We start from the raw sequence: 20,526 nt of genomic DNA, 5'->3' as shown, positions 1-20,526 counted from the left end.
GTTTCCTGCAGCCCTGTCATCACCTATGGAGTCCTCACGTCCCCTATGATACCTCCAAGACCCTATTGTCCCCTATGGAGTACCCATGTCCCCCATAGAGCCCACACGATCCTGTTGTCCCCTATGGTGTCCCCATGACCCTGTCATCCCCTACAGGGTCCTCATATCCGCAAAGAGTCTCCATGACACCATCATCCCCTATGGAGCCCCCACGTCCCCTGTGGGGTCCTCACAACTCCATTGTCACCTACAGAATCCTCATGACCCCTACGGAGTCCCCACAACTCCGTTGTCCCCTATGGAGTCTTCACGACCCCCTTGTCCCCTAGAGGGTCCCCATGACCCCATCATCCCCTATGGAGTCCCCACAATCCTGTTGTCCCCTACAAAGTCCCCACGGCCCCTATGGTGTCCCCGTGACCCCATCGTCCCCTATGGTGTCCCCACAATCCTGTTGTCCCCTACAAAGTCCCCACGGCCCCTATGGTGTCCCCGTGACCCCATCATCCCCTATAGAGTTGCCACCACCCTCTTGTCCCCCACAAAGTCCCCATGACAACTATGAAGGCCTCACCACCCTGTTGTCCCCTATGGTGTCCCCATGATCCGTTGTCCCCTACAGTGTCCCCACATCCCCCTGACACCCCCACCACGCAGAGCCAGAGCCAGGCTGTCAGAAAGGACTTTTTTAACCCAAAAAAAGAAGAAAAAGGGGGTGACAGGGGGCAGCAGGGTGGGAGGCACCCATGGGTGGGGGGCACTCGCTCAGGATGGACACCCGAACATGGTCATGGCCTCGGCAAACTCAATGAAGTCCTGGCAGAGGGGTTGCAGGTCGGGCTCCTGGCATGCCACCTCCGAGGGCCACGCTTCCAGCCACGTGTCCTTGCCGATGAGGTAGGAGAAGCTGGAGACAGCAAGGGGACAGAGGGGACATGGGTCAGAAGAGGGTGGTACCCCCGGGACACACACACACAGGGATGGACAATGGGGTGCACAGCCCTGTACAAGACACTGGAGAATCTCAGGCTTGGGGCAGGGGGGATGCGCCTGTGTACTCGGGTGTCAGTGTCACCACGTCCATGTGTCTCTGTGTTCCCATGTCGCATCTACCCACGTCCCCAATGTCCCACATCTCATGTTCCTGGGTTCCCATGTCCCCACAGATGTGGCCCCATCCGTGTCCCCACACGTGTCCCCATGTCCCTACCGGCCGCCGGTGACCCACAGATCGGTGGCCAGCCCCCAGAGCAGGTAGTCCTGGCCAATCTGGAGCCTCAGAGCATCTCGGCACTGCCGGTGGCTCACGAAGGTCCGGTTGTTTCCTGCTGGGTCCTCGTCGGTGCCTGTCCCGGAGGAGGACACACAGGTGACGTGTCACCTCCACCCCAACACATGGTCACCCACTTTGCCATGTCCCACAATGGGGACTCTGAATCCCCAGGGAGCCACTGGCATCCTCGGTGGCACCACCCCACTGGTGTCATCAGCCATGGGTGACACCAGTTTCCTCCAGCTTTCCCCAGCACCCTTGGGTGTCTCCACCCTGCCTGGGTGACACCAGCCCTCATGGGTGTCCCCAGCACCCTTGGGTGACACCAGCCCACCTGGGTGTCCCTTCCCAATGGGTGTCCCCAGCACCGCTGGGTGATGCCAACCCACCTGGGGGCCTCCAAGCCACCCTGGTGACACCAACCCACCTGGGTGTCCCTTTCCCTGGCTGTCCCCAGCCCTAGGTGACCCCCACCATGTCCCTCAGGGTGGCCTTGTCCCCCACCCCTGGGGTGCTCGTACCCATCTTGATGATGGAAAGGATGGTCATGATGTAGTTGTCATGGGACGGCGACTGCTCCGTTGCCACCAGCTTCACCTTGTACACTGGGGAGGGGGACGTCACTGTGTCACCCCCACCCCTAGACAGCACCCCCCGCCCCAGGGTGGCCCCTCAGCATGTGGGGGGCCCTCTGTCCCCCCTTTTCCCCCCCATGTCCCTCTACATCCCTGCCTGTCCTTGTCCCTCCATGTTCCCCTGTCCCCTCCTGTCTTTCCATGCCCCTCAGGTTCTTCTACGGTCCTTCACGTCCCCAGCCACATCCTTTATGTCCCCTCTATGTGCCCCAACTTCCCCCATGACCCCATGTCCCCCCATGACCCCATGTCCCCCCATGTCCCCCATGTCCCCCACGTCCCACCGTAGTCAACTCCCGGTTCGCAGGCTCGCTCAATGCGTTGGTTGACGGTGACCGGGACGTCTTGCTTGTGCCGCATGAAGCAGTTTTCTGTGGGGACATGGGGACATGGCCATGACAAGGTCTACTGTGGTAGTGACATGTGCCATCATTGCAGGGACATGTCCCACCATAGCAGGGACATGACTCCATCACAGTCATGACACATCCCATCTCGTCAATGACGTGTCCCATCACGGCCATGACATGTTCCATCACAGCAATGACGTGTCCCATCATGGCCATGATGTGTCCCATCACGGTAAGGGGTGTTGACCCAGTCTGTCCCCATGTCCCTCTGTCCCCATGTCACCTTCGGCGCAGCGGCACACGTCCCCGTAGCAGATCTTGCTCAGTTGCCCACCGTCCTTGTCCGGATGGTAGAAACGGGTGCAGCGGTCATCTGCAGGGACACGGGGACATGAGGGGACACAAGGTGGGGGGACCGGTGGGAGACAGGGGGACAGAGCAGTGACATGCAGAGGGAGAGGTCAGCAGGGCGTGCAAGGGGACATGGGGACGGGGGGGGACATGGTGACACAGGCATGGGGAGAAGATCAGCAGGGACGTGGTGGGACAAAGGGACAGGAGGGGACACAGAGGGAGGACACAGAGGGGACTTTGTGGAAGCAGGGGGCACAGAGGGGAGTGTGGGGATGGAGGGGACCTGAGGGTGACACAAGGGGACATGGGGCGCACCGATCTTGTAGTAGCTGTAGACGGTGACGGCCGCGGGCTGGATCAAGCCCACCTGGAATTGCTGGTGGGCCTTGAAGGAGAAACACTCCTCGGCCTTGTGCGAGATCTGGGGACGGGGACACGGGGACACAGGGACATGGGGATGGCAGTCAGTCAGGCTGGGAGTCAGCACCCAAACCCCCAGCCTGGCCCTGTCCCCAGCCATGTCCCCATGCTGTCCCTATCCATGACCTGGACCCGTCCCTGTCCTTGTCCCCACCCCTGAGACCCTTTTCATGTCCTCACCTCTGTCCCCATCCATGTCCCCAACTTCATTGCCATCTCTGTCCCTGTTCCAGTCCCTATCCATGTCCCCAACCCCACCTGTGACCCCATCCCATCCCTGTCCCAGTCCTGTCCCCACCCGTGTCCCCAGTTTCATCCTCATCCCTGTCCCCATCCTGTCCCTGCCCCGTCCCCAACTCCATCCTATGCCCATCCTTGTCCCTGTCCCCACCCCATCCCCATCCCTGTCCTATGACATCCCCATCCCTGTCCCATCCTGTGACTGTCCCCAACCCTATCCCATCATGTCCCCATCCCTGTCCCACCTCATCCCTGTCCCTATCCCTGACCTATCATGTCCCCATCCTGTCCCATCTTGTCCCCATCCCCACGTCCCTCATGCCCCTCATGTCCCCCGTGTCCCCACCTTGTCGAGGTAGATGATGAGGTTGCTGCGGTCCGACTGTAATTGGTCGATCTCATACTTGGAGATGTACCTGTCGACCCCCTCCGTGAGCTGGGGACAGGGACATGGTGACACCGGACATACAGGACACCGGACATACAGGACATACAGGGACACGTGGGGACACGCAACCGCATCAGGATACAGGGATGTATGGACACAGGGGCACATAGGGACACGGTGATGCTGGCCACATGGGACACGCGGGGACACGTGGCCATGGCAGGATGCAGGGGACTTGCAGAGATGTGGGGACACAGGGGGACATGGGGACGTAGGGACAGTGACACCAGGGGACATGGGGACACACGGCCATGGAGGGAAAGGTAGGGACACAGGGATGCAGTGGCAACGGGGGAACATGGGGACACGGTGACACACAGGGACACATTGGGATGTGGGGACACAAGGACATGGGGGACACATATGCGGGTTAGGGAGATGTGGGGACACGGTGGGACACGACGGCACAAAGTCGCAAGGTCCTGTGTCTCCCCCAGGTCCCCCCGCGTGTCCCCACGTCCCCGCACTCACCCTTTTCAGGTCCTGGACGTCAGGAAAGAAGCCCGTGAGCATGGAGACATCGAGGATGGACATGGTGGCATCCACATTGTCCAGGTACCTGTGGGGACAGGGCTGAGGCCACCGCCTGTCCCCAACTGCCCTATTGTCCCCAGAATCCCCATCCCTGATGACCCGGTTCCCAAGGATCCCTATGGGACAAAGTGGGGCTGAGCCCTGTTTGTCCCCAGCGTCCCCATCCTTTTCCCTGGTGTCCCTGTCCCCAGTATCCTGATTCCCCTCCTTATCTCCAATGTCCCTGATGTCCCCAACGTCCCCAGCCTGTCCTACCTGGTGCAGATGGTGATTTTGACGGAGCGGAAGACGCCCTCCTGTTCCTTGCCTGTGGGGGGGACGTGGGGACAATGAGGGGAGATGGGGGACATTGAAGAGGACATGGGGTGCCATGCATATGTAGATGACATGGGAAGAGGTACAGGGGGACATAGTGAGGACATGGGGGGACATGTGGGGGACTCACCTGTCTTCACGTCGTCCACCTGCACCCGCAGGTCAAAATTGTCACACTTGTTGTCCTTGTTGGGGACCTTGGCATTGTAGATGGTCACCACTGTCATTGTCCCCTTGCCCGTGCCCTCAGCTTTCACCGTGATGTCTTCATTCAACTTGGTCTGTGGGGAGAGGGGACGCTGGGGAGGGACAGGGACATCCCCTGGGAGGGACATGGAAGGGATGGGGCATCCTGGGCCATGGAGGCATGTGGGGACATGGAGGGGTGTGTAGAAGGGACAGAGACATCCCAAGACATGGAGGAGACAACAGCGTTGCAAGACACAAAGGGGACAGGGACATTGAAGGACATGGAGGGGACAAAGAAATCAGAGGACATGGAGGGACATGAAGGGGACAGAGACACTCCAGGTCGCAGCAAGGGAGGGGACAAGATCGGCCTAGGACATGGAGGGACATGGTAGGGACATCCCAAGCCTTGGAAGGACACAGAGGGGACAGCACATGGAGGGGACATGGAAGGGACAGGGACACCTGAGGCCATAGCGAGGGGACAAGATTGTCCTGGGACATGAAGAGACACAGAGGGGACAGGGACATCCCATGGACAGCAACAGCACAGCGAGCCGTGCTGCACCCCCATGGTCCTGATGGTGACAGTGACAACGGTGACAAGGGTGCTGGTACCTCGGCGGAACGTGCCACCAGGGCATTGCGGTTCTCGATGCGGTAGGTGACGGCACTGGCACGGCGCGGCAGCAGCACCGACACGTCGAGGTTGAGCTCGAGCTGCCGCGGAGATACCACCTGGTACTGGGCCAACGCTTGGAATACCAGGATGGTGGCCTGCAGGGACACCTGTGTCACCAGGGCTTGCGGACACCGTCTGGAGCATCCCCAAAGCCCCCTGGGTGGCCCTGAGCCCAGGGTGACCCCAAGCCCTGGGGCCACCTGATATGACCTGGAACATACCCTTGGAGGTCTTATGGAGCAGAGGTGTCCCCCATGGACAGGACATGTCCCTGAGGGTCCCCGGGGTCTGGAGGTGTCCCCAGGGACGAGGGTGTCCCTCAGAGTTTTCCAAAGCCCTTGAGATCCCGTGGGAGCTGGGGTGTTCCCCAAGGACATACCATGTCCCTGGGGGTCTCAAGGGCCCTGAGGTGACCCCCAAGTCCTGAGGGCTTCCCCAATGCCTTTGGGGTCCCATGGGACCAGAGGTGTCCCCCAAGAGTCATGCCATGTCCCTGGAGTCCCCAGAGCCACAAGGTGACCCCTCAACCCCCAACAAAGCTCTCAACCCCTATCTTCCTGTCCCCCTTCCCCATGGCAGCGGGTGCCAGGACAGCACCCATGGGTGCCAGGGGGGCCCGTAGCCCACCTGAGTGGATCCGTAGCCACCACCGAAGTAGTTCTGCTGGGCAAGCCAGCGGGCCACCGGCCCCGTCAGCTCCGGCTTCTCCATTTGCAGCAAGGCCAGCAATGCGTAGGACGTCCCCTCGATGTTGTAGGTACGGGCGTTGCGTTCCTCCCAGCGTTGGCCCTCTGGGGTGACATCGGTCCCTCAGCACCCTCTAGGGATGATTTCTCCCCCCACCAGGTAACCCATAATTACCTCCCCCCCCCCCCCCAGTTTTGTCCCCCCCTTGGTGAGACATCACCTTTGGAAAACTTCATGAGAACTTTCTCGCTTTTGAGTTTGCCTGTCAGGGCCAAGGCATAGGAGGCCAGGGCCACCGTGTAGGGTCGGGTCAGCGACTGGTACCTCCGGGCAAGGTATTCGGCGGCTTTGGTGATGCTTCCATCCAAGCTCTGGGCAGAAAAGATGGGAAGTTTGGATTCTCAGGTGGCTGCTATAAGGGTTGGGCACCTCGTCTTGAAGTACCGTCCTCCTATGTGACAAGTGCCAGCTGTCCCCCCCCCGTCCCCATGTGGGGTTGAGGACTGGGCCACTCACGTTGACATGGTCCTTGCAGATCTCCCGGGCCTCCTGCAGCGTGATGAGGACAAAGGCTGTCAGTGACACCTCGGGCTCGGCACCCTGGTAGCCTCCCTGAATGACAAAATGGAGGGGAAAAAACTTAGGATCGTGGTTTTCACAGCAAGCTCTGTCCACCCAACACTCGTCCCTGTCACCCAACATAGTCCTTTCCCCACAGCTCATTCCAAAAGCCCATCCTCGAGCCAACAGGGCTTTGGCCACCAGCAGGGACAGGGTTTGGATCCCCTCCGTACCACCATCTGCTTATGGATGACAGGAGCATCTTCTTGGAAAATCCCATCTGGCTTCTGCTTCTCCAGGATGAGCCATTTCACAGCACCACAAACCACCTCGGGCTCAATGTCTACCAGCTTGATGGCCATGGCAAAGACTTTGGCCACGTAGGCTGTCAACCTGGGGACAGGAGGACCTTAGAGTCATGTCTAACCCTGTCACCCGGACCCTTGTGGTGGTGGCAACATGACCCTCACCAGGTGCTTGCTGGGCGGTCCTTGAAGGCGGCATAGGAGCTGTCAGGTTTCCGGAAAGCAAGTTGTTGGGTGTAACCTGGTGAAGGGATGGTGGTTGGCCAACACAAGGAGCACCCGGCGTGCCTTCAGGCCACCAATGCCCTCCAACCGTTGGCCAACACAAGGAGCACCCAGCCAAACTGAGGTAGCTTCAGGCCACCAACGCACTATGGAGCACGTTCCAGTGCAAACCAGTAGCTCTAGAAATCCCCGAACTGGTAGCACCCAACCCACGTCTTCTTCAAAGGTGCAGATGGCTTCAGCACCTTGGATGAGGGCGACATTTTGCACCTCAAGAGAGGAAACCAGGTGATGCTCCCACCCTTTGGGGGGTGCTCCTACCCTTTTTAATCAAGGCTATGGCCTCAGCACGGCGGTCAACGCCGAGGTTTTCCCACTGCAATGTGCTGTCCAGGTAGTGGGTGGCAATGACAGTGGGCGTCATCCCGATCATGTTCTGCTCCCCACAGCCCGATGGCGTCACGATGAGGTGCTTCAGCTTGTCCCCGTCGATGGCTTTCTCCACAATGATGGACACAGGGTTGCCTGGACCAGAAGAAGGGGAGACGTCAAGCCAGGAGTGGCCCACCCCCTCCCAGCTCGTCCCCACGTGTGTCCCATCCCCTGCTCTCACCTTGGATGCTGACTTTGGTCTCCGACTCAGTGTTGGGGACAATGTCAGAGAGGTTTGCTGGCCCCACCTTCTCTTCCTGTACACCATCTGTGGGGCAGGGAGGCCAGGATGGAGGTGGGTGACCCCAAATCCTTCATGTCCCACCCCACCCTGAGGTGACCCAGCCCTGCCCCACATCTGCAGCAGGATATTCCTTGTCCCTCAAGATATTCCAGAACCATACCAGGATGTCCCTTCTCCCTTGACATGTCCCAGCTCCTAGTAGGATGTCCCTTGTCCCCAAGGATTCCCCAGAGCCACAGCAGGACATCCCTCATTCCCTGAGATGCCCCAGCTCCATAGTAGGATGTCCTTTGTCCCCCTAGATGCCCCAGTCCTACCTTTGGCAGTACACCCTTCATCCCCCAAGATGTCCCAGACCCACAGTGGGACTTCCCTTGTCCCCTGTGATGCCCCAGAGATTCCCTCGGTGGGACATCCCCATGGACTTGAGACATCCCCAAGACCAGCTGGGGCCACTCACTGATTCCCTTCGTCTTCGGGTCGAGCTCAACTATCTTCACCGTCTTCTCCAACCTCATCCCTTCGGGCTGCAGAGGTGAGAGTTCAATGCTAAAGGTTGGGCTGGTTTTGGGTCCCACCTTCCCAACCTCTCTGGGTTGTCCAGGAAAGGTGCCCCAGTGTAAACTGGCACCCCAGGTCACGGGACAAACTGGGAGAGCCCCGGGAGACCACATTTGAGTATCCTGGGGGGAGGATCCTTCATCCCTGGGTACCAACACCAGGACAATAGTGGAGACAGGGATGTCACAGGGATTCCACGCTGGGGAGATCTCAGGGATGGAGGTGGCACCATGTGGTGGAGACACCATGAACAGCAATGGCCACTCACCACAACTTTGAGCTTCTTCTTGACACCGTCAGCCACGAAGCTGCCCCGGACAGCTGCCTTCACCTCGACATCATGCAGCCCCAGCTGCAAGGGCACGATGACGAAGGGCACGGCCCATGATGACTGGGCTTTCAGCTTGAGGATCTGCTGGTAGCGCATCTTGGAGGTGGAGGCGCTGCACAGGGCTGGGTTGTGCATCAGCTCCACGCGCACCTGCAGGGCACAGAGATGTTGGCCGTGGGATTCAGGTGGCCACAGATCCCCCAGAAGCCCGGGCATGGGTCCCCTGCCAACCGTGATTTCGTGCGTCCAGTAGTTGTAGAGGATGGCACGGATCTCCACTTGCTCGTTCCTCACGACAGAGTAGGGCAGGCGCAGGTCGATAAAGAACTCCTTCATCACCGTGATCTCATAGGGGTCAGCCACGCACAGCCCTGCAGGGTGGCCCACAGGGACATGGGGTTCAGGCTTATGGGCTTGCTGGGCCCCTCATGTCCCAGGGACATCCCCAAGGCTTTCGGAGATCCCTCAAGGTCCATGGAGTCCTCCCAAGGCTTAGGAGATCCCTCAAGGTCCATGGAGTCCTCCCAAGGTTTAGGGGATCCCTCAAGTCCCATGGAGTCCTCCCAAGGCTTAGGAGATCCCTCAAGTTCCATGGAGTCCTCCCAAGGCTTAGGAGATCCCTCAAGTTCCATGGAGTCCTCCCAAGGTTTAGGAGATCCCTCAAGTCCCGTGGAGTCCTCCCAAGGCTTAGGAGATCCCTCAAGGTCCATGGAGTCCTCCCAAGGTTTAGGGGATCCCTCAAGTCCCGAGGACTGCCACCAAGCTTTGGGGGATCTCCCCAAAGTTTGGCGCACCTCTCCAGTGGTATGAACCCCTCTAAGATTTTGGAGAACCCTCAAACCCCAAGGAAACCCACCAGGCTTTAGGGGACCCTTCAAGTCCCAGGGACCACCCCCAAGGTTTGGGGGATTCCTTTGATCCTCAGGGACATCTTCCTACTCCATCACGTACCCTTGGTCTGTGACAGGCTGACGGCCAGGACCTCCCACGTGGTGATGGAGTCCTTCAGGTACACAGGCAGAGTCTTCTTGGAGATTCTGGAGAAGATGGGAATGACCAAGAGGGTCATAACCGGCCCCAAGTCAGGCTAGGGAGGTGTAACCAGCCACCAAGCTGGAGTAGCGGGGGTCATAGCTGGTCCCCAAGCTAGACCAGGGGGTTGTAGATGACCCCTGAGTTGGACCAAGTTGACATAGCTGGTCCTGAGGCAGCACCAGGGGGTCAAAGGTGGCCCTTGTCTGGACTTGGGGGGATTATAACTGGTCTCCAGAATAGGCAGGGCAGTGTCTGGAGATGGACGGGGAGGAGATAATGATCCCCAAGTTGAGCCATGAGGTGGAGGGGTAGTGGGACAAGGGCTCAGGGCTCACCCCAGCTCATTGGGCTGCTCCGTCAGCGACTCCACCTGCCACAGCCAGCTCTCCGGGAAGAGGCTCCGTGAGGTGATGTCCTCGTCGGCCAGGAAGCCATCGTCCGCCTCGCCTGGGGGTGGCAGTGTCCCTCTCGACCGTGGCCTCAGGGGTCCAACCCCTGGGTGGAGCCAGTATCACCCCAGCATTATCCAAGCACCACCCTTGTTTTGCCCAAGCATCATCTAGGCCATCACCCAACTTTCACCCAAGCATTGCCCAAGGATAGCGCAAGCAATGCCCGAGGTTCACCTGACCTTCACCCAAGCATCGCCCAAGCATCACTCAAACATAGCGCAAGCAATGCCCGAGGTTCACCCGACCTTCACCCAAGCTTCACTTAAGCTTCGCCCAAGTTTTGCCCAATTGCCGACCCCACCATCACCCCACCATTGCCCAGCACTTGCTTCGAGCCAGCTCGAGGTGGAGCTCGCGCTGCTTCTGGTCGCGGATGCCCTTGATGTAGTTGCAGCAGTCGAGGAAGGCCCGGATGCAGGCTTCTCCGTCCTGGATGTAGTTGGTCCGATGCTCGCAGCTGTGGCCCATGGGGTTTTCCTTCATGCCGTCCTCACAACACTTGCGGAGCACCTTATCCGTGTACTCAGCCGCTGCCAGCACCGAGGCACCCAGCTGGCACCCAGTCCCAAAGCCCCTGGCCTGAGGGCCACCAGGGACACGGGACACCCTGGTGTCCTTCGGGATATGGGACACATGGGACACTCTGAAGCCCCTCAGGGACATGGGATGCTGGTATTCATTGGGACATGGGATGCGCCGGTGTCCCTCGGGGACCTGGCACACTTTGGCATCCTCAGGGACATGGGACACTCTGGTGTCCTTTGGGATATGGGACACTGTGGTATCACCAGGGACATGGGACACTCTGATGCCCCTCAGGGACATGGGACGCTGGTATTTATTGGGACATGGGATGCTCTGGTGTCCCCTGGGGACATGGGACACTGGTATTGATTGGGACATGGAATGCTCGCGTGTCCCTCGGGGACCTGGCACACTTTGGCATCTTCAGGGACATGGGACAATCTGGTGTCCTCAGAGGCACAGGACATTGCAGTGTTCTTGGGGACATGGGACACTCCCAGTGCCACCTACCCTTGGTGCCTTTGTACTCGATGAGCTGCAGGGAGCGGCGCTTGCGTTTCGCAGGCTGGGGACACTGGACCTCTGGGGACAGAGAGGACACAGGTCAGTACCCCACGGTGTCACAGCCCCAAACCCAGGTGTCACTTCCCCTTGACATCAGGTGTCACATCCCAAAGCTCAAGGGACACATCCCCCATCCCTGAGGCGTCACACTCCCCCATTCTTGAAGTGCCGCATCTCCAAGGTGTCACCTACCCCATCCCCAAGGTGCCACCCCAGGTTGTCCCAGTCCCCAGCATGTCCCCTACCCCCTCGCTGTGGCGTGGTGATCTTCACGCTGGTGACCAGGCTGAGGCCAGCGTCAGCAAAGACGCCCACGTTGTCCCTCCCGCTGCCCGGGGTGCAGCCAATGTCACTCTTCTCCACTATGTCCCAAACCTGCGACCAACAGGGGACAGCCATGACAGCCACTGCCGCCACCCAGGGACAGCGGGGACAGGGACCCCAGCACCCACCTTGGACTGGGTGAGCTTGTTCTTCTTGCTGAGGACGAAGACGCCCTTGTCCACGGCCACCAACCCCACGTGGGCATTGTGGTCACCCTCGATGCGCAGCCGCATGGGTGTCCCCGGTTCGTGCACCCGATTGTCAGCCTCCGTCGCTCCCTTCACCACCAGCTGCCGAGGACACGGGGTGGAGGGGGGGTGTCATGTCCATGGGATGCCCAAAAAAAACCTTCACCACACCCCCAGGAGCTGCCCCATGGGGTTACCCCAACCCCACAGGGTGTTGGAGTCCTCCAGGGGTCGCAGATGGCTGTGTCTTCCACCATGGAACGTCTGGACCATCAATGGGCCACCCGGGTCACCCAAGGCTCCCCATGAGATGCCCAAGCCCCTCATGGACTATCCAAACCACCTAAGTGACACCCAGTCCCCATCATGGGCCACCCAAGCCCTTCCAAGGGCCCTCCAAGCCCCTCAAAGGTCACTCAAGCCACCTCCAAGGCCCAGCCAATGCCCCCAGGGCCCCCCCCAACCCCTGGGACAGAGGGGACACACTCACAGTGCCCATACAAGTGTCCTTCACGTCAACCCAGACGGAGTCGGCAACAATCTCGCCGGGCATCACGTAGTAGTAGGCCACGATGCGGAAGGAGGGGATGAGCTCGGCCGTCACTGGCAGCGACATGGTGACCAGGCTCTGGCCGGCCTCGTGCCGCTGTCGCCCCACGCTGACGATGCGTCCCTTGCTCATGATCTGTGGCGGGCAAGGAGAGGCAGGGTTGGTGAGTACTTGGACACCCAGGTCCCCAAGATGGGGGGCAGTTGGTTGGCAGAGGCCAAGCGCGCTCACCAGGTAGGTGAAGTACGGGACAGAGTCACGGACAGCGTTGTTGTTGCTCTTGAGGTGGAAGTTCACGGCGAGGTTGTCCCCAGGCTGCACCTCGGTGGCCCCCACAGCCAGATGGAGGAGGTTGCCGGAACCGCCTTGGCTGCGGTAAGCTTCGGCAGTCATCTCCCGCGAGGCTTGGCGGTCGGGAGGCAGCCCTGGCTGGTTCGTCCGCACCTGCAACACAGGTGACATGGCGGCACTTGGTCAACAGGGAGAGGTGTGGACCTGGACAGGGGTGACCATGGAGGTCTTGGCCACCGTAGAGGTCTTGGCTGTCCCGGTCTCCCTGACCCCTGCTGCCCTGGCCCTTGGTCAATGGTGGTCATGTTCTTGGTCAATGGTGATCATCTCCTTGGTCAACGGTGATCATCTCCTTGGTCAACCTGATCATCTCTGCTACCCTGGGTGTCTTGGCCACTCTAGGCAACTCAACCACCTTAGTCCCCCTGACATTGGCCCTCCTGGCCCTTGGCTACCCTGAACATCTTGGCCACTCCCATCCCCCTGACCTTGGCCATCCCAGTTCTTGGTCACTGGTGAACCGTGCTAACCTTGGCTGCAGGCCACCATGGACAACTTGGCCACTATGGACATCTCCGCCAGTCTCCCTGACACTGGCCATCCTGGTCCTTGATCACCCTACATGTCTTGGTCAACCCAATTGTGTTGGCCGCCATGGTCCCCCTGACCTTGGCCGTCCTGGTCCTTGGTCAATGGTGACTGGGGTGACCCTGACCCTTGGCCACCATGGATGTCTAGGCCATCCTAGTCCCCCAATCCTGCTGCCCTGGCCCTTGGTCAATGGTGACAATGCTGGCCACGGTCCTTGGTCACCCTGGACATCTCAGCCTCCTTGGCTGCCTCAGCAACCCCAACCCCCAGGTCACTTCAACCGCCCCTGTCCCCAGGCACCATGGCCACCCCAGTTCGAAGGCCACCCCAGTTCGAAGGCCACCCCGGTAGCTATCCCCACTCACAGTGATGGGGACGGTGTCCTTGTTGGCCGGCATGTTGAGGACCAGCTTGGCTGTGCCATCACGCTGGGTGGAGACGAGACCCTGGAAGCCATCAGCCTTGACGGTGACACGCGGAGCCGGGGACTCATCTGGATTAGTGACGTAGACCTGCAGGGGATGCGGTGTGACATGAGGACATTACATGGGGACATGGCATGAGGGACATGTCACCTGGTGCCATTCAGGTGACACAGGGACAGACCACGGTCCCCAGGCCCTCTCCAGGTGACACAGTGATATGACACGGGGACAGACCCTGGTCCCAAGTCTCCTGCACCCACAAACCCCCAGGCTTGCCCTGTTCCCATCCCGATGCTGGGGACCATGGCACCATGGGGGTCCTGGGCCAATGCCACCGCCGTCCCCATCCCTGTCCCCAGATGCCATTACCGTCAGATCGAAGGGCATCCCCGGCTTGAAGTACTTGGGGGTATGGGTGAAGTGGATGGTGTACGGGGACGTCACGATGCGGATGCCACTGCGCTGTGCCTCCACCATGTCACTGCCTGCGGTGGCCACAGGAATGGCCATGTCACCCAGTGCCAGGACAGAGCTCCCAGTTCCCCCCAAGGAACAGCCCCGTCTGACCTTAGGTGGCCCCAGATGTCCCCATCCTTGCTGTCCCCAACTCCACCTGTCCTCATCCTTGCTGCCCCTAACCCCACGTGTCCCCAGTCCCACGTGTCACTGCTGTCCCTATCTCCTATGTCCCCACATGTCCCCAGGTGTCCCCCCACCTACTCAACTTGTTGAAGACTGTGACAGACACATAGAGCCCGTGGCCTCACACGTCCCTGCTGTCCCTATCCCCCCCAAGTCCCCTGTGTCCCCCGTGATCCCCCTGCAGACCTGACTCAGTGAGGACGGTGACGGAGACGTAGAGTGAATGTCCCACCAGCTCCTGGGGGTTGGCGAATCGCTGCCGCAGCATGGCCATGGACAGCACGGCTTCCCCGTCCCCATCGGCCACCTGTGGCATGGAGTTAGTGGGACAGGGGACAGCCACGGGGACCGGGATGGGGACAGGGATAGAAATGGGGATAGGGGATGGCGGAGCTCAGAATGAGACAGGGGACAGGGATGAGGATGGGGATGACAGCGCTCAGCAAGGGACAGAGCTCAACAGGGGACTGGAAAAGGGACAAGGGATGGGGACAGGGACAAGGACAGCGTCACCTGGACGCGCCGCAGGGACTGGGGGATGCTCTTCTTCTCGTCGTCCACCATAACGCCGAAGAGGACAAAGGCTGTCCCCTGCAGGCGCTTCCCATACAGGTACCTGGGTTCAAGCCACCATTGTCACCGTCAACCCATCCCCATGTCCCCATCACATCCACATCACAGTCACCCCATGTCCCCGCATCCCCTTGTCATGCAACCCTGTCACCCTATTGCCCCATATCATCTTCATCACCCTGTCCCTGTCACTCCACATGCCCATGTCCCCCTGTCACCCCATCACGCCCTGCCACCTCCATCACCATCACCCTGTGTCCTCCTCACCCCCTGTCCCCATCATCCCATTTCTCCACACCCCCATCACCCTCAAACCTGTCACCTTGCACCCGTGCCACCCCCTCATCCCTGGGGACTTTGCACAGGAGCAGAGCAGGAATGTCACCCCACACCATCATCCATGGGGGTTTCACCCCCTAAATGAGCGGTTTTGGAGTCCCCATCCCACCTGGCCGTGATGGACACGCGGAAATCCTCCTCCCGGTCGATGTAGAGGAACTTCTCCTCCGGCTCCAGGACCACCTCAAAGCTTGGCAGCACTGGGGGGGACGGGACACCCAATGGACCAGGGCATCCAGGAGAGACACAAGGGACCCAGGTGTCTGGGGACCCCCACCCCACCTTACCATACTCCTTGACTTCAAATTGGGTGCTGAAGACCTGTTCTGGTGAGTCTTCAAATTTGGCCATTATCGTCCATGTCCCCAGGCTGGAAAAGGCGGGGGAGAGGGTGAGGGGACAAGCCCGGGGTCACGGATGTCCCTGGGTCACCCTGGGAGGTGCACCCACCTGATGACCTCGGGCAGGTTGTGGTTGAGGGAGAAGATGCCGGTCTTCATTGGTGAGGACACGGGCACTTGCTTGACGATGACATCATCAGGCGTCTGAAGGGACATGGAGTGGTTGGGGACAGTGGCATGGATGGCTGTGTCCCCATGTCCCTGTGTCCCCAGCGGGCACTCACCTTGACCTCCACGATCACTGTCTTGGGTGCTGGCTCCATGAGGTTGCCCAGAGCGAAGAGGCGGCAGAGCACTGGGAGGGGACACAGGGGACAAGGTGAGCAGGGGTGGTGCGGGGACATCCAGAAATGGGTGCTGGACCCCAAAATGGGTGTTGGGTCCCAATGGAGATGCCGGGGGATGTCCCCAAATGTGTTCTGGCACCCCAAGGTCACACCAGGTGCTGTGGAGGTGCCCCAACACCCCAAGATGTCACCAAGACCCCAAAGGTACCATGGAGGGGACCCAACACCCCAAGGTGCCACCAGCACCCCAACATGCCATGCTGAGACCCAGCACCCCAAGGACACACCAGTGGAGCCAGGGGTGTAGATGGGCTTGTCGGTCTGCAGGAAGATGTGACCCGCTCTGGAGTGACACCAGCAGCACCTTCTCCAGGGTCACTTGGGCCACCCGCGCCGTCACCGAGACAAACTGCTTCCCCACTGCCTGCGGCAGTGCCTTGGCCAACACCTACGGTGACAGAGGACACCAGGTGGCACCTGCACCACAGGGATGGGGCAGGGGGACACCAGATGGCACCCATGCCCAGGGAATGGGGCTGAGGGTGCTGGGTGACAGTCCCCAAGGACTCCGGGGGTGACCATCGTCAAGGAGCCAGGGGTGTCCATCCTCTAATCATAGGGTGACCATCTCCAAGGACCCTGGGGTCACTGTCCCCAGGGACCTGGGGTGACTGTCCCCAAGGACCTCAGAGCGACCATCCCCAAAGACACCGTGGTGACCATCCTCCCCCAGATCCCACCAGCCCTGTGGAGATTCTCCACCATCTCGTACAAGGTTGAGCCCCATGGGCCACCCTCCCCGGGGCAGGAGAGGGCAGTGACCAGCAGGGAGGTGACACGGGGGTGGTGACATACCTTGATGGTGGTGGTGGCCAACATGCCCTCTGCGGGGCTCAGCGGCACACGGATCTGGTAAAGCACGTGACGCTTGAGGGGAAAGTCCTGCACCAGGAGGGTGGCCTCGGTGGGGGAGCTCAACCCCGGTGCCTCCAGTACCACCCGCTCCTCCGTCTCCAGCCGCAGCACCGCCGGTGTCACCATCGTCACCCTGGGGACACCAGCCGTCATGGGGGGGCTGTCACGGGGTCCCCCAGAGCACCCTGGGGACCTCACAGCACCCAGAACCCCAACCAATCTGTCCCCACAGCACCTTAGGGAGCCCTTGTCCTGTCCCCCACAGCACCCAGCACCCTGGGGACCCTATGGCACCCCAGGGACCCCCCCCGATCTGCCCCATCTGAAGCACCCCCAAATCCTCTGTTGCACCCCAATATCCCCCCCATTGCCCTCCAGCACCCACCCCGGCAGGGTCCTGGAAAGGGGGCTCCCATCTGGGGTGGGGACCCTGGTCAGGGGGGGTCCCAGGTAGGTTGGGGGTCCCTGGCAGAGGGGTCCCAGTTGGGGTGGGGGTCCCAGACAGGGGGGTCCTGGTTTAGGAGGTCCCAGATATGGGGGTTTCCTTCAGGGTGGGTGATCCTGGCCATGGGGGGTTCAATATAGGGTGGGGGGGTCCTGGCCATGGGGGGGGTCTACCATGGGGGTTCCATCTGGGGCAGGGGGTCTTGGTTGGGGAGTGGGTCCCAGCCATTGGGGTCTCAGCCAGGGGGGTCCTATGGGTGGGGATCCCATGGGTGAGGGGATCTCAGGGTGTAGGGATCCCATGGGTGGGTGAGGGGTGTCCCAGAAGAGGGGGTCCAAGGGGTTGGGGGGGTCCCATGGGCACATGGGGAATCCCAAGGTGTGGGGGGGTCCCAGAAGAGGGGGGTCCAATGATTGGGTGGGGTCCCATGGGTGCACGGGGGATCTGAGGGGGAAGGGGGGGGTGTCCAATGGTTGGGGGGTCCCCGTGACTCACATTTGGGCATGGGTGGGGGCCACATGCAGCAGCAGAAGGCCGAGGAGGAGGGGCAGCGCCGGAGCCCCCATGGCTGTAGTGGGGGACGGGAACTGGGGGTCCGGTGGGGGGTCCCTTTATGGTGGCACCACTGGTTAATGGGTAACCAGCACCCGGATGCCTGGGTCCACCCACATCAGCGCCCCAGACGTGTGGGTCCACCCGTGCCAACCAGGCCCAGACTTGTGGGTCCACCCATATACAAGGAGGGGGGGCCCGGACCCCTGGGTCCACCTGGGTGGGGGTCGGGGAGGGTCTGCCCGGACCCCTGGGTCCACCCGTGCCAAGGGAGTCTGGGACCCACTGTGGGGGTGAAGGGGGTGTCCCAAATCCTTGGGTCCACCTGGGTGGGGGCTGGGAACCACAGGAGGACTGGGTCCACCCATGTGGGGGGTGGGGCTGCCCGGACGCCTGGGTCCTTCCTCATTTCGGGGAAGGCAGCTGGCGAGGGGCCACGGGGAGTTGTGACACCGCGGCGGGGCGGGGGACACGGGAAGGGACACCAGAGGGGGGGGACGCAACGGGGAATGGGGGGGACACCAGGGGAAACCCAGGACCCTCCTGGGTTGTGGGGTGGGGGTGAGCAGGATCTGGACACCTGGGTCCCCCCTGGACCCCCCGACACCCCGGGTCCCCTCCTGGTCCCTTGTGAGGACTCGGACGCCTGCGTCCCCCCTGGACCTGGGTGACTGGGTCCCCTCCTGGACCGCCAACACCCGGGTCCCCTCCTGGTCCCTTGCAAGGACCGGGATGCCTGGTCCTCCCTGGACCCGGGTGACTGGGTCCCCTCCTGGACCCCTGACACCTGGGTCCCCTCCTGGTCCCTTGCGAGGACCCAGATGCCTGGGTTCCCCCTGGACTCAGACGCCTGGGTCCCCTCCCGGTCCCTTGCTAGGACCCAGACGGCTGGGACCCCCCTGGATCCCCGACACCCGTGTCCCCTCCTGGTCCCTTGCTAGGATCCAGATGCCTGTGTCCTCCCTGGACCCCCAACACCCGGGTCCCCTCCTGGTCCCTTGCGAGGACCCAGACGCCTGGGACCCCCTGGACCCGGGTGACTGGGTCCCCTCCTGGGCTCGGACACCTGGGTCCCTCCTGGACCCTTGTGAGGACCCGGATGCCTGGGTCCTTCCTGGACCTCCAACACCTGGGTCCCCCCTGGACCCCCAACACATGGGTCCCCTCCTGGTTCCTTGCGAGGACCCGGATGCCTGGATCCCCCCTGGACCCGGGTGACTGGGTCCCCCTCCTGGACTCGGACGCCTGGGTCCCCCTCCCCTGGACCCCCTCTGGCAGGAACCCGGATGCCCTGGGTCCACCCCCGCACACCGAGGTCCCCTCCTGGATCCTTGGTAGGCACCCCGGATGCCGTGGGTCCCCCCTGAGACCCCCAACAGGTCCCAGATGCCTGGGTACCTCATGGGACCCATAGGGTCACCATGCCCAGATGCCCGGTCTCCTCCACGGGCACCCTTGGCTGTGGGTGCAGTCCCCAGGCACCTGGGTTCCCCCCATGGGCCCCCTCGTTCCCCCACCCCGGCTGCCGGTGCAGGGGCAGGAAGGACCCCGGCATCCGGGCGCCGTGACAATTTTCCATTGGTCCCGCGGCACCCCGGGGCGCAGGCGCGGCACCGCCGGCTTCCGGCACCCCTGAGAACCCCCAGGCCCAGCTGGGCCCCACCGCCACTGCTGCCCACACCGGGTGGCCCCTGAGGCCACCGAACCCTCCCCAGACGTGGGTGCTCCAGGGGGAAGGAGCCCCTCGGCACCCGGTCTTCTCCAGGCGTGGGCGGCAGTGGTGGAAAGGAGACCGACGCCGTCCGCTTCTCACTGCCGGTGGCTGTGCCGTGGGGCCCCATCACCACCGTTTCCTCCCCAGACTTTGTGGTTCTTGGGGGGGAAGAACCCCCCCTTGCTGTGGGAGCCTCCCAGAAGTGGTCGAAGACTCATCTCCATCAGCTCCTCACCAGAAGTCATCCCACCAGGGCCTCACCTCCATCGGTTCCTCGCTGGACGTGATCCCACCAAGGCCTCACCTCTGTTGAACCTCACCAGAAGTGGTTGCACTGCAGGTATTCGTCTTCTGCTTCTCCTCCCTGGAAGTGGTCCCACCAAGATCCATCTCCATCAGCTACTCCTCAGACAACATCCCACCAGGACCTCATCTCCATCAGCTCTTCCCCAGAAGTGGTTGCACTGCAGGACCTCATCTTCTGCTGCTCCCCCCAGAGGCCGTCCTACCAGGACGCATCTCCATTGGCTCTTCCTCAGAAGTGGTCCCACCAGGACGTCCTCTCCATCGGCTCCTCCTCAGAAGTTGTCCAACCAGGACGTCATCTCCATCAGCTCCTCCCCAGAAGTTGTCCCACCAGGACACATCTCCATCGGCTCTTCCTCAGAAGTGGTCCACCAGGACACATCTCCATCGGCTCTTCCTCAGAAGTTGTCCAACCAGGACGCTTCTCCATCGGCTCCTCCCAGAAGTTGTCAACCAGGACGCATCTCCATCGGCTCCTCCCCAGAAGTTGTCCCACCAGGACATCATCTCCATCGGCTCCTCCTCAGAAGTGGTCCCACCAGGACCCATCTCCATCGGCTTATCCCTAGACGCCATCCCACCGGACCCCATCGCCGTTGTCTCCCCCCATCAGCAGGCGCC

At 61.3% G+C, this 20,526-nt stretch overlaps 1 protein-coding gene across 1 annotated transcript; it reads right to left on the bottom strand.

Moving 5' to 3' along the window:
* Positions 1-765: 765 nt before the first annotated feature.
* Positions 766-17,899, bottom strand: LOC104264677 (venom factor). The gene is given in 41 exon segments (XM_059833078.1): positions 766-907; positions 1,211-1,346; positions 1,795-1,878; positions 2,193-2,279; positions 2,542-2,631; positions 2,928-3,033; positions 3,619-3,708; positions 4,192-4,279; positions 4,510-4,561; positions 4,700-4,850; positions 5,377-5,535; positions 6,068-6,231; positions 6,348-6,498; positions 6,644-6,739; positions 6,922-7,081; positions 7,159-7,234; positions 7,540-7,743; positions 7,832-7,918; positions 8,355-8,421; positions 8,724-8,936; positions 9,018-9,157; positions 9,738-9,823; positions 10,157-10,268; positions 10,603-10,803; positions 11,309-11,380; positions 11,608-11,737; positions 11,815-11,976; positions 12,365-12,559; positions 12,656-12,868; positions 13,672-13,818; positions 14,101-14,216; positions 14,560-14,680; positions 14,887-14,989; positions 15,395-15,485; positions 15,573-15,655; positions 15,736-15,830; positions 15,911-15,981; positions 16,261-16,312; positions 16,314-16,421; positions 16,829-17,021; positions 17,829-17,899. Coding segments are annotated over 41 exon segments (4,965 nt in total).
* Positions 17,900-20,526: the final 2,627 nt, after the last annotated feature.

The sequence above is a fragment of the Gavia stellata genome, chromosome 38 (assembly GCF_030936135.1).
Source record: "Gavia stellata isolate bGavSte3 chromosome 38, bGavSte3.hap2, whole genome shotgun sequence".
NCBI lineage: Eukaryota > Metazoa > Chordata > Aves > Gaviiformes > Gaviidae > Gavia > Gavia stellata.
The sequence above is the reverse complement of the archived record's forward strand: the minus strand, read 5'-3'. Positions and strand labels throughout refer to the sequence as shown.